Source organism: Acomys russatus, chromosome 9 (genome assembly GCF_903995435.1).
Source record: "Acomys russatus chromosome 9, mAcoRus1.1, whole genome shotgun sequence".
Taxonomy (NCBI): Eukaryota; Metazoa; Chordata; class Mammalia; order Rodentia; family Muridae; genus Acomys; species Acomys russatus.
Window position 1 is genome coordinate 51219703 of NC_067145.1, and position 16563 is coordinate 51236265.

At 41.9% G+C, this 16563-nt stretch overlaps 1 protein-coding gene across 1 annotated transcript; it reads right to left on the minus strand.

Moving 5' to 3' along the window:
- Window positions 1–916: 916 nt before the first annotated feature.
- On the minus strand, window positions 917–12427 carry Meig1 (meiosis/spermiogenesis associated 1). Its single transcript, XM_051151328.1, has 3 exons — window positions 12203–12427; window positions 3329–3495; window positions 917–1120 (listed from the first exon to the last, which is right to left on the minus strand). The coding sequence occupies exons 2-3, from the start codon at window positions 3464–3466 to the stop codon at window positions 992–994; spliced, it is 267 nt and encodes an 88-aa protein (XP_051007285.1). The 5' UTR covers window positions 3467–3495; window positions 12203–12427; the 3' UTR covers window positions 917–991.
- Window positions 12428–16563: the final 4136 nt, after the last annotated feature.

Sequence of the window (16563 nt, forward strand, 5' to 3'; positions counted from 1 at the left end):
TTGTCACAAAACCAGGGCCCACTAATATGACCATGCCTTAACTTGATTTCTCCTTTAAAGAGCCTTCTCCAATTTTCATCACCATCACAGGTACTGGGGGAGGGTTAGGATTTAGATGTGTTTGGAGAGAGGACATAGTTTAACTCAAAAGAGGCGACAACAGGATGTCCATTGGATGCCGTCAGCACAATTAAGGCCTAATTGGTTTCTGAGAAGCTGTGGGTTGAAAGGGGTAGTGATATCCCAGCTCTTGCGGATGGGGAAGGCAAGAGGATCAGAGTTCAAAGACAGCTTGGATAGCACAGCGAGACTCTGTTTCACAACTAGCTGACTGAATAAGCCAGGACTGGGATGCAGCGTGACAGTGCAGTAGTTGGCTAGTCTATGTAAGGTCTTGTGTTTTATCCAGAGCACTGGTAAATAAACCATTAAATGTTCATTTAAAAGTATAAATAGGTGTTGGGGATTTAGCTCAGTGGTAGAGGAAGGACTTGCCCAGCAAGTATAAGGCCCTGGGTTTGGTCCTCAGCTCTAGGGGGAAAAAATATAAATACTTGTGTTTCTATGGTAATGTGCAATATATCTGGCTCTCTGTGCCATGTGTGTGTGGGTGTCTTCTCTCGGTCTTCTTGTGGTGCTGGGACTAATCCTACATGCATCCTCACGTCTGTTAGATGATCCTTTACTATATTTGTGGAGAAATGTGAGGGGCAGGCTCTGGGTGGAGCCCTGATCCTCTCTAAGGGAACACATGGCTGGACTCCGGGAGTGGCTTCCAACGGGCTGCTTTCCCAAGGGGGCCACTAATGTGGTCAGGAGGAGGTGGTGGGGAGGACTCATCTGTATTTCAGCACTGGGCAGGATGCCTGGCGAATGGTGTTTGTGAATTAAAGACAGACTTTTGAACTGCCTTGAAAATGACATTTACATGATGGAAAATGTAAACAATGAATTCTGAAAGTAGCACTGCCAAGCCAAAGGAGGGAACAGGTCAGTAGGCATAAATTTTCACTTTGTGGACCTCCTTGTCCTCACACTCCCTCTGTTTGTTGTAGTAATAGAAAGTATTGTCCCTCCGCTGAAGTTTCTTCACATAGCCTGTCTCCGGCCAACGGTCTACCTGTGTGAAGAGGGTGAGAATAAGCTCGCTGTAAGGCCAGTTTGATTTTTTAATATTATTATTATTATTATTATTTTACCCTCAAGCAACTTGCATCAATGAGTAAAGTCAGAGGTTAGGTTTTTAAAGCCTTGAGCTCTCCTGGACAGCATTGAGTACAAACACGAACCAAACCTCGCTTTCCAGCCTTGCTCTGCAGAGCACATACTGAACTCAGTGCTCTGCTTTTGAGTCCAGTTTCAAGGCTTTAGTGACTACACCACCACTGCCAAGATTGAAGATGTATGGCAAATACTTTCAAATTCATTGTTCTTGTTTCTAAGTGATTTGAAACTGGGAATGAATTCAGGACCCTTGCTGGGACAGCTAGACTGGTCATAGGCTTCAGGCAGGGACTAACCCATGACTTCTCAAGCTGTGGGTCATGACCCCCTTCCCAGGGGCCTATATCAGATACTCAGAATATTAAGCATTTACATTACAATTCCTAACAGTAGCAGAATTACAGTTACAAAATCACAGAGAAAATAATCTTATGGTTGGGCTCACCACAGTACAGAGCTGTGTTCTAAGGTCTGTATTAGGTAGGTTGGGAACAACTGGACTAAAGGAAGGTGCTAGACTTGAAGGGGAGCCTCTGCACGTCCACCTGTGCTTCAAGTTCACCATCAAGTCCAGTTTCTTAATATCAACTCCAAACCATGAATCCAGCCCTCGGCAGTCCTTTTCTTCTCCCTACAATTCTTTGTTCTGTGCTTCTCTGATGGGCAGGATTTATCATTTGGCTTGATTTGTATGTGCTTTCTGCTTCCTCTCCAACTTTAATGTTAGGTTTTCTTGATCATGTAAATGTGTGGTAGGTTTGGGGTGTGTGTGTGTGTGTGTGTGTGTGTGTGTGTGTGTGTGTGTGTGTGTGTGTGTGTGTGTTTCTGACAGTGTTTCATGTAATTTGCTGTCTGTGCCACACAGCTCAAGGATGACCTTGAACTTCTGATCTTCTTGCCTCCACCTGGGGATTACAGGCAAACACCACCAGGCCCAGTTTATGTGGCGTTGGTAATGCAAGCCAAGGTGGCTTCATGCTAAGCAAATACTCTACTGACAAAGGCCCAGCCCCAGCCTGTGTGTGTGTGTGTGTGTGTGTGTGTGGTTGTTTCTGTCTATCTCTCTCTCCTCCTCCTCTCTCTGTCTCTGTCTCTGTCTCTGTCTTTCTTGCCTTTTAGGAACTTGTCAAGTCTCAAGAAATAACTTTTCTTTGGTCTTATCACAATTGCATCCTAGTCCAATGGAAGTTTTGGGAAATCAGACCCTTTTCTTTAACACTGCCAACCTAGTAGTGTTCTTTTTCACATTATTCTTACATATCGTAGCCTTCAGCTGGAAGAAAAGATGAGTGCACTGGGGAGCCATGTCTGTTGTTTTCTGGTAATTTCCCCCTTTTCTTTTTCCTTTCCATTCCTTTCACCTGTTTTTGCTTGAGACAAACTCTCCCTTTGTAGCCTAAGCTTAAGACTTTCAAACTTAATATCCTCCAATGGTGTGAGTTGTATAGTTTGGTATCTGCCAATGTAAAATTAGTTAATTGTAGAGCATAGCTACGAAGGATAAGATGTTTGCATCTGTTATCGCAGTGCTCGGAAGCAGGAGGATTGATACAAATTTGAGGCTCTCAGCTACACAGTGAATTCAAGGCCAGTCTCATTACAGAGTGAGAGCTTACCTCAAGAAACAAAAAGAAAAGAAGAAGAAGAAGAAGAAGAAGAAGCAGAAGAAGAAGAAAACAATATATGCAATTCACAGTCAACATTAAGCAGAGGGGAAACGACATTTCCCGCAAACTGAATCTGTGATAGTAGAGTTACCAGAGTAAGGAAAAGGAATTTCTATGGCCTACGAACAAGGACTCGTATACGTGAGAGCACAGTAGTTCAGTAAATATGAATGTGCCAAGACAAGAGACCACACTGTCCCCACAAGGGACCACACTGTCCCCACAAGGGACCACACTGTCCCCACACAGGACACACTGTCCCCACAAAGGACACACTGTCCCCCAGGTTGCAGACCACCTTCATAGGCTTTAGTCTCCTTCTCTTCAAATGAGAATGTCAGAGAGTTCCCTTCAGTTAGGTTTGGTTACTGTTATTAAAGTACATTTCAGCATCTAAGGAGCTGGATTGATCAAGTTTGAAGAGCAGTAAGATTTACCATAGCAACTTGTTTCACTTGCTTATATTCAATTTCATCCCGATACCCTGCTTGTTGAAATCTGTACAGATTTTCGATTTCTTCTGACCATTTCTTGGCACGACTTATTGATTTTGGTTTCACGTCAGAGCTATCCATGGCTGCAGAGGCCTTATTAGCAATTATTTCTGAAAGAAGTTAGAACAATATTAATAAGCAACATAATGACTACAATTTTCTTTTTTTTCAATCCTATAGCAAATTTATTTGTTTTTTTGAGAAAATTAACTTAATTGGACTTTCTTTAAGTTTTATTAATTTATTCAGATAATGACTACAATTTTCAAAACCTTTAGAATGAACAAAAATGGCTAAAGTAGAGAACATCAGAGTAAACATATCACATTTTAACATTCATTTCCAATAGTTATTTTTGGGAAGCAAAATGACACACCCAAAATATTTCTAAACCCTGGAAGGTACACAGAGAATAATTAATTTCATTATCATATAAAATTACACTTGGAGTTACTGAGTAATGTTCTAAAAGTACCCATTCTGAGACTCTGGGCAGTAGCTAGTGTATATTTATGAAAACATACTTTTATTTGTATCTGCTCAACATAGTGTCCAAATATTCTATCACTATTCCATTGATTTATGTTTTTATTATTTCTCTCCTTATCCTTTTCTTTAAAAGAAAAAAAAAGAGAATGTAAAGACAGTCATTCCTAGCAAGATGTAGTGATGGACTTGGGAGGTCAAGGCAGGATCCGGGTAAGGCCATCCTGGGCTGCTTACAAACCAAGAAGGTAAACAGCTCTCTCTTTCATTTCCCTTTCTTGCTCCCGAGACACACTTTGCATTTCTTGCCTTCTGAAGGCATCATAATCTATTTTTCTGGGTCTCAGTGTCACCCCACCCTCTAGTAGACCAACGTCGGAAGATGACGGGGCACATTCCATGCTAGTTGTTTGGCTGTTGTGTGGACATTGATTTTAACCGGCTTAGGTGGTTGTTATCAGTCCAGGACTTTCAGCCATCCAAGTCTAGTTCACACCAGTTGCCATCTTACGAAACTTCTACTGCTGAGGTTTCCCCTGGTTACTGGGACTGAACTCAGGACCTCGTGTTAGGCAAGAGTCTACCCCTGAGCTACATGCCCAACAGCACAGGCAGGTTTCACAGACATTGTCTTGTCTGTCCTTTCTCAAATACTCATTTTATTACACTACACGTGTACACAGTGTAACATAGTATATAGTATACACACACACACACACACACACACACATATCATATGTATTTAAATGACAAAGTACCCAAATTTTATCACGATTGCTTGAATCCATTCTATTAAAATTGTTTCTTCTGTCTAAAATACTTCATAAAGAAGTAATACTTCATAAAGCGGATCCCCTGAGGGAACTTAAGGATTTTCAGTCACTGTAACAAATTCTCACTAGGTTAATTTTTTTTTAAAGGCCAACGAATACATTAAAACACAACGATAGAAAAGACAAACTCACCCTCACATCAATTAGAAATATCCCTCTCCTTGCCACTGGGTGTAACCATCCCGAACATATGATAAATCAGGCGTGTGTGTGCACAGACTCACAATGCCTTTACAAATGCAATTAATTTAGCGTTTACAGAGGGGAGAATATGAAAAGGGAGGAACAGCAGACTCGCTGAGCTTCCTTGAAGATTTCTTTTCTGTGAAGAATGTAGTCTAGATACTCTTCTCACAGGGAGATGATCAGGAGGCAGAGCTCTTAGCTTAGCTTTGAATATCAGTCACACACAAACGGGCTGGCCTGGGAAAGAGTAGGAACGTACCTACACTCCTCCTGTAGCCTCCAGATTTCTGCTTGCACCATTACATTCTAAATAGAAGGCTGTTTATATTCTATTTGGAAATTATATCTCCACCTTTGTTTGGCTTAGCTCCAGATTCAAATTTATATGAAGTCACTGAACTTGAATGATTCCAATTCTGATGAAACTAGTTGCCACACACCAGATAAATCATTATTTCTTTTTCCACTTTCCCCCCCCAGTGCTCAAACTGACACGCACATTGGATAGACTAGAGGAAACCATGGCTCTGATAGCACGTGGCTGTTGAATGTTTTCTTCCCAGCTGTTTTTGGCATTGTAAGGATTTTTGTAAGATCTGGAAAGCCTGAGAAAACAATAAACCAGCTTCCCGTTTTCTAATTGCATTCTCTTTCACTGTGAAGTTTATCATGCCACTAGCTGTGACTAACAAGCGAGTTAGGAACATATAGCAGAGCTTGGTGGCCCATTTACATAGGAGAGATGGACTACATATATGTAACAGAATAGGATATGAAGAAGCACGAAAAGGAAAAATATGAATTCACTGTATTAAATATTAAAAATACACTCAAGCTGGGTGTTGTGGTGCACATGTTTAATCCTAGTATTTGCAAAGCAAAGGCAATTGCATCTCTGTGAGTTAAGAGGCCAGCTGTTCTACATAGAGAGTTTCAGGACAGAAATTACTGAATAGAAAAACCCTGTCTCAAAAACAACAAAACAAAAAACACTCTAGTAGCTAAAGAGAAAGCTCAGTGGATAGGTAGAGTTTGTTTCTGAGCACTGCATCAAGGGCTCACACAACTGCCTGAATTCTCCAACTCCAAGAGATCCATCACTGCCCTCTACTGTCAGCCTTGGGTACTGCATGATAAAACCTTTAAAAATATAATGTTGGAGCATCATCTTCAGCCTTCTGGCCCAGTGTATCTGACAGGCATATTTGGGAGGCAGGAACTATTGAGGACTTGCTTACCCTGTCTTTGCAGAGTTTGGCCGTCGACTCTACCTGCATCCAAGTTTGCCCTTTTTAAGGCAGAATTCTGTCTGTGGTAGAAACGAGGACATTTTGCCCAGTGGCTTGTTTGCCACATTTGAAGCCATCTCCATAAGGAGGTTCTTTGATGCTCATCATCCTCTTTGAGGTAGGATGAGTGTTGCCAGGAGTTAACCTGTTTCATTGTCGGTGAATCTTTAAAATAATAAAAGCATTATTAAATGCCATATTCTGTATGTCTCTGAGGTTTTTTGAGAGTTTTGGGTGACTTCTCAGTTAGCAAACTGTCTCTGTCATCTTCTCGTTTAGGAAGCTGCTAACCTGCCCTCCCTGTACACTCAGGTATTCAATTTTATTCCTTCTCAAGTCTCTGGTGGGATGGAAGACCAGATAGTTTAGTTTTACAATTAAACTTAATTGTTTATGAGTCAAGATGCTTTTAGGTCTAGATAAATGTTTTAAGTTGATAATGATGAGATATGATAGAGATTGATTTACATTCAGAATTTTAGATGCACCAAGATAGAAAAAAAAATGTTTTCTTCAAGGCTGCCAAATACAAATAGCCAAAACATTAAGAATGTAATATTTATGTAATTCCTGATTGTTTCATGGTTCTTCTTGCTGTAGATAATTTATTGTATGTATATGTGTGTGATAATATAAATGTATATGTAAAAAATAAAAAAAGAAAAAAATTTTAAAAATCTTTAAAAATACTCAAAATTAGCCATGGTTTTCTATGAAGTTAGTGATTCGGTCAGTTTTTTTCCTTCTGGAGACAAAGTGTATTTTCTAAGGGCAGTCGCATGGATCTCATTTTTGTTTCTCCATCATTTTCACTCTAGGCTTAGCAGTTTGATATACAAGGAAATACTTTGACTAATTTGTATCATTAAATAATATTTCCCGCTGGGCATGGTGGCACACGCCTTTAATCTCAGCACTTGGGAGGCAGAGGCAGGCAGACCAGGCCAGCCTGGTTTACAAAGTGAGTCCAGGACAGCCAAGGCTACACAGAGAAACCCTGTCTTAAAAAACAAAAACAAAACAAAACAAAAACAAAAATTTCCCTGAGATTCATGTCTTTTGTTGCTTCCAGGTTAGGTAGTTGTGTTGACTATCCATATAAAAAGTGCTGCATATTACGAAGGGTGGGAAAGATGCCACGTTCATCTGAAGCTCCAGGAAATAACTGTTTTTCTCAGTAGGAATACCCACCTACCTTAATGACATGATCAGACATTTGAAAATTTAGTGTCAAACTCACCACAAGAGGAAAACTAAACTTTACTGCTTGTGGTAACCATGCTATAAAGAGGTGACACAAATTCTATTCTTTCTAGTTACTAAAAACAATAGAAAACAAAAATAAGGTGAGTCTTGTGATCTTGTTCTCTGAAGCACAGAGATCCTGCTATACGGTCACCTGGGACCATCCTCTGGCACTTCATAAGCATTTACTCTCAAGCTCGGGGCCTGATCTAATGTCTTTGTAACTGTGGGGCAGTGGTCAGATTAAGCTCGTTAGCACACCCCTAGTTCCACCAATCCAAAGGCTAAGAACTTTATAGCATCAAAAAATCCACAGAAGCCGTTTCCACGCTGTTCCAACCCGCCTGTCTCACGTGGCTACAAATTTTATTTACCATCTTCCACAGTGGAACATGGCAATGCAGGGTAACCCCAACCCGTGTTTTCAGGCCATGGCTACACTCACATTTACCCTAGAATTAACTCTCCCTTAACTGTCTTTGGGATGAGAGCTATGGTTTGAACGGATAAACCAAAATTAAAAAAGAAGAGCTTAACATTCCTTGATTAAATACTTCAGTGATTGTGGGAAAATACAGAGCCATTACTAGTTCTGCTACTAACAGCACGCTACAGTGCAGTAGCTTCCTTCTGGTAGTGGTGGGTGGGGAGGCAAGTCATAAAACACATTTTCCTTACTGAACATGAAATGCCTGAGAGAGACGTTGTGACCTGACAGCTCTAGGTGGGAAGGAAGCCAGACAGGAGGGGAAAGGCTGAGCTTTTGGGATGTGTCATCCGAACCAGAAGAGCCAGTAGGCATCAAACGGATGCAAACAACAGCAGCAATAACAAAACAAACAAAAAACCAAAGAGCACAGGAAAAAAAAATACCCACTGTGGAACAAACCGACATCTACTTGAGCTTGTAAGTCAAGCCAGGCAGATCTACGCATGAGGAGACACTTGAAGGAACTAGAGCCAAGACCACAGTGCTCTTTGGTTGACTGTGGGATTTACCTCCATGGTATGCATGTGGAGCCAGAGGCGGGGCCTAAATGCAGATGAACTGTACAGCTCAGTGTGCAGGGAATGCCCGGGGATACTCTTGCTACGGCCTTACTCTAATTTTTAAAAATTTGCCCCTTGAAGCCACAACGGCATTTTCAGGATGCTCAGCCCTGCGTGTCGTCACTGTTCTAGCCCGTATGGTACAGAGAACTAGACCACTGGATACCAGGATGAATTTTTTTCAGACATTTTCTAAGCAGGTGCCTAGAATTTCAGGACAAAGACTAGCAAAAGGAATTGCTGATGCCCTAAAGCATCGTGCACGGTGGTCTTGCATCCAGCGTTGCACTTCCATTTGTACGGTCTTGCTTCTCTTAGGGTGTCGGTGGCTCCAAACAAGAGTAAATGCCCCGACAACAATCAGCTTTATCTACGACACTGGCTGTTCTTGTTTTACAAAAATGAAAACGGAGGGGCAGGAAATGTCAGAACACTGTCAAAAGAATAAATGACAACAGTAAGAGAGGCTCCAGGAAAAAAAAAGGCAGAGGGTCTTTTACCTCAGGGGCATTTTGTTCCCTGGGTTGTCCTTGGGCGTGATTTTATGACTCCTGCATTAAACATTTGCATTCAATGTATGAGATATGTTTGTGTTTGTTGCATGTGGGAATGCAGCTATAAAGCTCAGTCTGGTGAGTGCTGTCCTCAGTGTGCCCTGAACCTGGACATGGCCTTTACCTTGCTTTCATGCGTTCCCAGACATAATCTACAGCACATGCCAGGCAATTGTGTTTAAACTGTTCTGTCCTGAGAAAGTTCTGGAAAAGGGCTGCTCCATTTATTTACACAAGCGTATGTGTTTACCAGTGTTTGCTTATGGTTTTCTGATCCAGTTTTTCTGAACTCAAACCACCTTCCTTGGATCACTGCTCTGCTACATTCCTGTATAAAAGTATAACGAAACTGAAGTAGAGGCGTCTGCAGCATTAGACTATAGCCCACCTGGTCTTTACAACCTTCAAATCAGGTCTCACACATAGATCTGCAAAGGGCAGTGAAAGTCCGCACTCAGGAACTGAGCCAAAGCCAAACATCCTTAAAACTGTCCAAACTGCAGAAACTGCTGATTTATTGACCAGACATCTAGTATGCTGGGACAGAAGCCTAACTTGTTTTAGAAGTCCAGCTGATAAAACACATATCACAGCCATTTCAGGTGAAACCTCGGGAAGGTCACGGGCTGCAGCACTGGAGAATTAGAGATGCCAATAAGATGGTCGCGGACAAGCCTATGATCCTACATAGTGGTTCGTAGAGTAAGGTCTAGCCTGGGTGGTCTGGGTAAGAAAGGAGTTCAGCACGGCTGGTGTGCATCCCACCACACGTCACACTTCAAGAAGAGGTTTTTGGAATTTCCACTAAGGTATATTTTAGCATGTTTTTATTTTTGGTTGTTGTTTTGTTTTGTGTTTTGTTCAGTGGAATCTTCTGGAGCTCCTTCAAAATATTCCATTGGCAAGTCAAGAAGAGATGAGTAAGAAAGGCACATCAGTGTAGCCTGCCACACCAACTCCTGCTAAAGTTTTAAGTAGTAGTAAAAAAAGGAGCTAATGTGCCAAGAGCTCCAGATGACTTCAGGGCTGGGAACGAAGCAAGAAACCACAGGCAAATCCGACTTGGCAATGCGGCTGGAACTTCTTTTTGATAAGGTTGATAACTCATTTTTACTTTTGGATTGATTGATGAAGGTGAATTTAAGCTAATAGTCTGAACTGGTTGCATAGAATAGGAAGAATGAAAAAATTGTGCCCACAGTGAACAGTGAGAAACTTACTTGTGGGTATTATTATTATTATGGCAAGAGACTGTCTGTAACCAGAAGATTCTTATTTTAGGTTTGACACAGGGCCTCTTGTTGTCCAAGGTGGTCTTGAACTCTCTGAGGATGATCTTGAACTTTTGATATTCCTGGCTTCATCTCCCAAGAGCTGGGATTTCCGGCATTTTTATCACTCCTGGTTTTATGGGAGGCTGGTGTCAGTGTGTGCCAACAAATTGAGGACACTATTTAGTTGTTTTCTCCCCTGGTGTTAATGATGTTTCTTTAAAATGGCCATTTCTCCAAATATTTTGGTGAAGCATGTTTTTTAAAAAAATCATTTTATGATGTTGCCTTTGAAAATATAAACAATGGGTATATTTGAAATAGCACAAATTGTTTTAAAATTCATAACGGCAGAACAAAACTATCCATGACGTCATCAGATCTAAAGGGTATAAAAATATCAAGGCTTCAAATTTATCTTGTTGCCAGGAAAAAAAAAAAAAGAGAGAGGATTCTCAATCTTTTGTGAAAGGGATAATTTTTTCATGAATTTTTACTCTTTAAATCGATGCTACCATAATAACAATTATATATTTCTTTCTGTATTTTGTAAGGCTCTGTAAATCAACTGCTTTCTAGTTTTGTTCAGATAAAAATATCTATGCATAGTATTATAAATAGTAAATGAAAATTATATAAAACACTTAACTTCTATAATACACATAAGTATCACAACAAACAGGAAGTGGTGATGCTTGAGTGTCTACTTTTTAGAAACTGAATTTCATTCAGCACTATTAAGGGATATGAAAAAAAATTCTACTAATCTTAAATCCCTGACAAATTAGGTTCTAATGTATCAGCAGACACCTGTGATGTAGCCAGGTACCTCAAGCTCGCTATGGTTCAAACAGCCATACAGAAACTGCTACAAAAACACAACACAGAAACTCCTCATTAGGGCCCACAAGGTAACTTAAAAGGAGGCTGAAGCCTGGTTATTCTGCCTTTACGTTCTGTAAGGGTAATGCCTAACTGCTGGGGATGTTAACCACCCAATCACTAACGTCTCTTATCACCCTTCAAGGCTGAGGACATAAAACCACCTTTATTCTTGGATTTTCACCAGGTTCCTTGCGGCACTAGAGTTGATCCTACAGGCGCGAAGGGCACTACAACTTGGGACTCACAACTTGGGGCACACTTCTTAGGCTCTGTTTAATTTCTTCCTGTACTTAACCCTAAAGCTTACGCCAGGACCCCAAACAGAAATCTGGGGGCTCAGAACCCCTTTCCTTATCACCCTCGCCAGTGTGCCACGTTAATTACAGCTTTCTCTACTTTTCCTTAATTGGCGTATTTGGGACGGGTGGCCGAGTCCAGCCTGCTGTCGCTTAAGTTTCGCCCGGCAACCCGTTAATTAGATAGCAAGCCTCATCTTCCAACGGCCAACACTCCTCACCTTATTTCACTATTTGTGCTCTTAGCAGGTGGCGGGACATAACTGAGGCTCCCCCTAAACTACATGTAAACCGTGGCTAAGACAATGAACATAACTGCAGCTGTTTGCTGAACCCAGTTCTCACACTGGGTCCGAAACAGAACACCGTTTTCTAAACACAGTCCTCACGCTGGGTGTTCATTTTAAAGACAAAAGTGCGCCCCCCCCCCCCCAAGCACTCCCTAATGGTCGGTCAACAGTCCAGATATGCCAATCTGAGTTTGCAGAGCGTAAAGCCAGCCCTTAAGAGGGTTACCACAGCTAGCATCCTCTGTCTACGGGAAACTATTTTCTTTTTGTCATAATTAAGGTGTCTATAAGGTATAATCTGCCCTGGCATTAAATGGCAGAGCCATTACAGTAGCCCACTTGGGGAGGCGGAGAATTTAGCTAGGCAGCAGACCCAAAGATATAGGAGGGCCCAAGTGCAGACCCCTCCTAAAAGAAAGAAAACCCAGGTACCAGGGCGGCCGGGAGGAAGGGGCGGGGCTTGCACTCCCGGAGAGGGGCCGAGCCAAGGGCAGGGCGGTCCGGGCCCGGGTCCTCGCTGCGCATCCGCTCAGGCCCGGCTCCCGCTATCCGCGGTTACCCTTGCTCAGCCGGCCTCTCAGGAGGGCTCAGCGGTGCTTGTGTTTTCTACTCGGGATCCGAGGGCTGAGCCAGCCAGAGGCCAACTGTTGCGGACGCTGCAAACCACGCGTCTCCTAGCAACGCAGCTACGCCGTTCAGGTGAGCCCCGCCCAGTTCCCTCCGGCCCCGCCCCCTCACTTCTAGGTCTTTGTGCGCAAGCACAAGGCCTTGGCTGGGCATGAAATTCTGCGCTGTTCACTTCTGTTCAGTTTTTTGAAAGCATTTGAGAGAATGGAGGCAGTAAAGGTTCTGGATCCAGTAAAGGTTCTGGATCCTGATAGAAGATAGAAGTCGGTGTGTTTGTGGATTTAAGGAAGCCATCTAGCATGGTGTCTGACTATGAAAGATAGTATCATCTATAGGTTTATTTTCCCAACAATATCTTTACTAATAGTTAATATACCATCTATTTTGGTGAAAAGTGATTCAAGATAGGTATTTTGAGTGGAGAGCCATGATTATGGTCTAATTAATCGAGGGTGAAAGGGAAAGGGGTGTGGAGTGGGAGCTAGCTCATTTAGAATCCCCAGAACCAGTAGTTAACAATGCAGGGATTTTGTGAGCCAGTTGTTAAACAAGATATATATATATCTTATATATATATATCTTATATATATATATATATATATCTTATTCTCTTATTCCATCCATCAGCAAGATCTGTTGGCTTTAATAGCTGCCACACAAGTCCAAAAAGCCACCCCTTTGCAGTCTCTGGCAATTATAGCAATTTCCAACATCTCTCCCCACCCCCGTAGCCCATTCTCAACAACCCACTTAAAACCTGAATCAGATTATGCCATCCTTGGGCTCTGCTTGTGACCCTGCATAGCTTCCCATCTTAGCCACAGTAAAAACAAAACAAAACAAAATGGAAACCCAAACAAACAAGTAACAACACAAGCCACAGAGGTTTACAAGGCCAGTAGAGTCATGAAAGTCACATACTACTCTCATAGATTGGCTGTCTTCCTCAGTAATGCTGGATCAGTTCTCCAGCCGTGCCTGGCCTAAGAGCTCCTAGCACACAGTAAGTGTGAACGCAGTATGCTTAGAGTGAATAAATACACTTCACCACCACACTGATGATGTTTCCTCTGGGATACTATGAAGGAAACCAGATGACAAGGCAGCTATGAGGGAGGTGCCTCTGAACACAGTGGCCTGGAATTGAAGCCAGGACTATGCTTACTGAGAACATGATCTTGTGTGATTTACGTAACAATTGCCTCGACTGTACTATAAGAACCTGTCTGCCTGGGTTGCTGAGAAACAGAAATGCCAAGCACAGAACACTTCAAACAGCATCTGGAACAACACTAGTTGATGATGGCAGTTTTTACTGGAATTCCCATTCCACGAACAAGAGTTTTTTTGACTGCTCTACTTGTTATGATGCCTTAGTGTTCAGCCCTAAATTTGTAACACAGTAAAGAGTGGGCAGCCATTTGTTTAATTAATAAATGAATTTTGATCATCCGATCTCCTAGAGTAGGGCAGTAGGTTTGTTTCCTTACCTGAGACCTGTATATTATTCCAAAAACAGATTTCACACATGCAAACAATGTATCTTTTTTTTTTTTTTTTTTAAGTCTCCATGTGTGAGCGTATGTCGGGTCTCTGCTGGTATGTTCACCTGAGTGCAGATGCTTATGGAGGCCAAAGGTGTTGGATCCTCTGCAACTAGAATGACATATGATTTTTGAGCCACCCAATGTGGGTGATGAGAGCGGAACTTGGTCTCTCTGCGAGTGCAGTATGAAGCCTTAACTGCTGAGCTGTCTCCAGCCCTAGGCAATATAGTCTGATTGTGTCCGCCTCCAACTCTCCCTCCCACTATTCCCAGACACCCACAACAATTCATGTTCCCCCTTCATGTCTTCTCTGCCTGCCTTAATTCCTAAAAAGAGTAAAATATTTCTGAACCCACAATGGCCAAAAGTGGATCCAAAAGCAAACACATGATTAATCTGAGGTGACTGTACCACAGTGTACACCTGTATCAAATTGCACCATTCACTGAAGTCTCTGTTCTAGTGCTTGTTGTTATTTTCAGCCAGGGACTCACTATGTAGCGCTGGCAGACCCAGGCCTTGCTATGTAGGCCAGGCTGGCTCTGATTCACAGAAATCTGCCTGCCTCTGCCTCCCAAGTACTGAGATCAAGATTTGTGCCACCACCAGTCTCAATTCTAAACACAAAATACACACACCCTGCAGCACATATGCTGTTTTGCCATACAACACTGATAAACACTGTCTTGAAGTACCTCAGATTTAAGAATTGCAGTTGAGGCCTGCCCATTTCCTTTTGGGTAGCATAACTATAGATATTTTCATTTCAAGTCCACTAGCTCCATCATCTCAGCTCATTGTTGATATAAAAGAGTCTCTGTACAAGGTCAGGTTGACCATAAACTGTGTTTATGATCAGCATACCCAATGGCCTTATTAATCAGCAAAATTTCCCCAACCACAAGCCCAGCTGCCCCCAAACCTCCAGGCACACTTTCAAGGTTAGCCAGAACCGCTTGTTAGCAAAATAACTTGAGTCAGAGCTGACCACCCTGGTCCACCATCCGCCGCCCTCCTGTATGAGCTAATTGCTGCTCTCACCTTCAAATACGCCATACAACTTCCCTTCGAGGATGTGGTTCAGATCCCGAACTGGCCAACTCCCTGAGCTCAGAAAATAAAGCTTTCATTTTAAGCTTTTGCGTTTGATGTGCATTTTCTCGGCTTTCACTATGAACCCAGCATTGCAATATTTTTACTGTACATGTAGCTTTTTTTTATTACATAGAAACAATGACTTAATTGTGGAAAGCCTTTCCGTATTTTCCTACCATCATCCCTCAGAATGTATTAAAGTAATACATAGATGGATTGTATTGTGTCGGAATGTTTAATTTCCCAAATTGCCATTTGAGATGCTGATTTGCACCTTGTAAAAAACAGTCAAATTGCCAAGCATGGGGTACATACTGTTTTTAATCTCAGCAGAGGTAGGCAGATCTCTGAGTTTGAGGGCAGCCTGGTTTACAGAGTGAGTTCCAGGATAACCAGGACACAGAGAAACCCTACCTCAAAAACAAAAACAAAAGCAAAAACTAAAAACCAAACCAAGACAAAAGTCAATTTGCTTGGGAATAGAACAGAATTTTCAGACAATTTCTGAAATGGTTGTAATCATCCTTCTGCTGTTTTGCATGTTGTCTTATTTGGGAAAGGCTGCATTCTCAGCTCTGATGATTATAAAATTAATATCAATCAGCTCTTAAAAACACTGAAGATGAGCTGGGCGTTGTGGTGCACCCCTTTAATCCCAGCACTCAGGGAGGCAGAGGCAGGTGGATCTTTGTGAGTTCTAGGCCAGCCCGGTCTACAAAGCGAGTACAGGACAGCCAGGGTTACCCAAAGAAACTCTGTCTTGAAAAACCAACAACCTAAAGGCACTGACTTCTCCTCCAGAGGTCCTGAGTTCAATTCCCAGCAGCCACATGGTGGCTCACAACCATCTACAATGAGATCTGATGCCTTCTTTTGGCAGGCAGGTGTACATGCAGGCAGAACACTGTATACATGGTAATAAAGAAATAATAAATCTTAAAAAAAAAAAAAAAAAGAAAGAAAAACCAATCAACCAAACAAACACACAAACAAAAAACACTGAAGATGTTCTGTATTTGGAAGCACCAAATTTTCAGCTTAATTCTTTCTGTAAAAGGAAGCAGGCCTGAGCATGGTGTGGTGGTGCATGCCTTTAATCCCAGAACTCTGGAGGCTAGGCAAGAGGATCTCTGTGGGAGTTAAAGGCCAGCTTGATCTACAACAGGCATCGAAGACAGCCAAGGCTACAGAGATAAACTCTGTTCTAAAAAACCCCAAAACAAAACAAAACAAAAAAGAAAACAGGCCTGCCCATCCATTAGTAGACAAATTTGCTTTTTATTTTTAAATTATGGGTATACCAAAGAATTGTTTTCAAATAGATCTCTTTATGCCTATTAACAGCAAATTTTTGACTTGCTTGCCTGGCTTATATATTTATGTGACCAGTGTTGTGTAAAACTTCTCAAAGAAAAAGGTGTCTTGAATGGGAAAAGTTAGGCTGTAAGAATGTAAGTATACATGTTGCTTACATCGGTAACCTGACCATCACCCTTATTTCCTACTGTATACATTGTAAAGAGG

Bases quoted from the DNA above. Each gene is read 5' to 3' on its own strand.
- Meig1 (XM_051151328.1), bottom strand. From the start codon at position 3,466: ATGGATAGCTCTGACGTGAAACCAAAATCAATAAGTCGTGCCAAGAAA. The intron at 1,121-3,328 runs GTAAATCTTACT...CTCTTCACACAG, and splicing joins AAGTGAAACAAGTTGCTATG to GTAGACCGTTGGCCGGAGAC.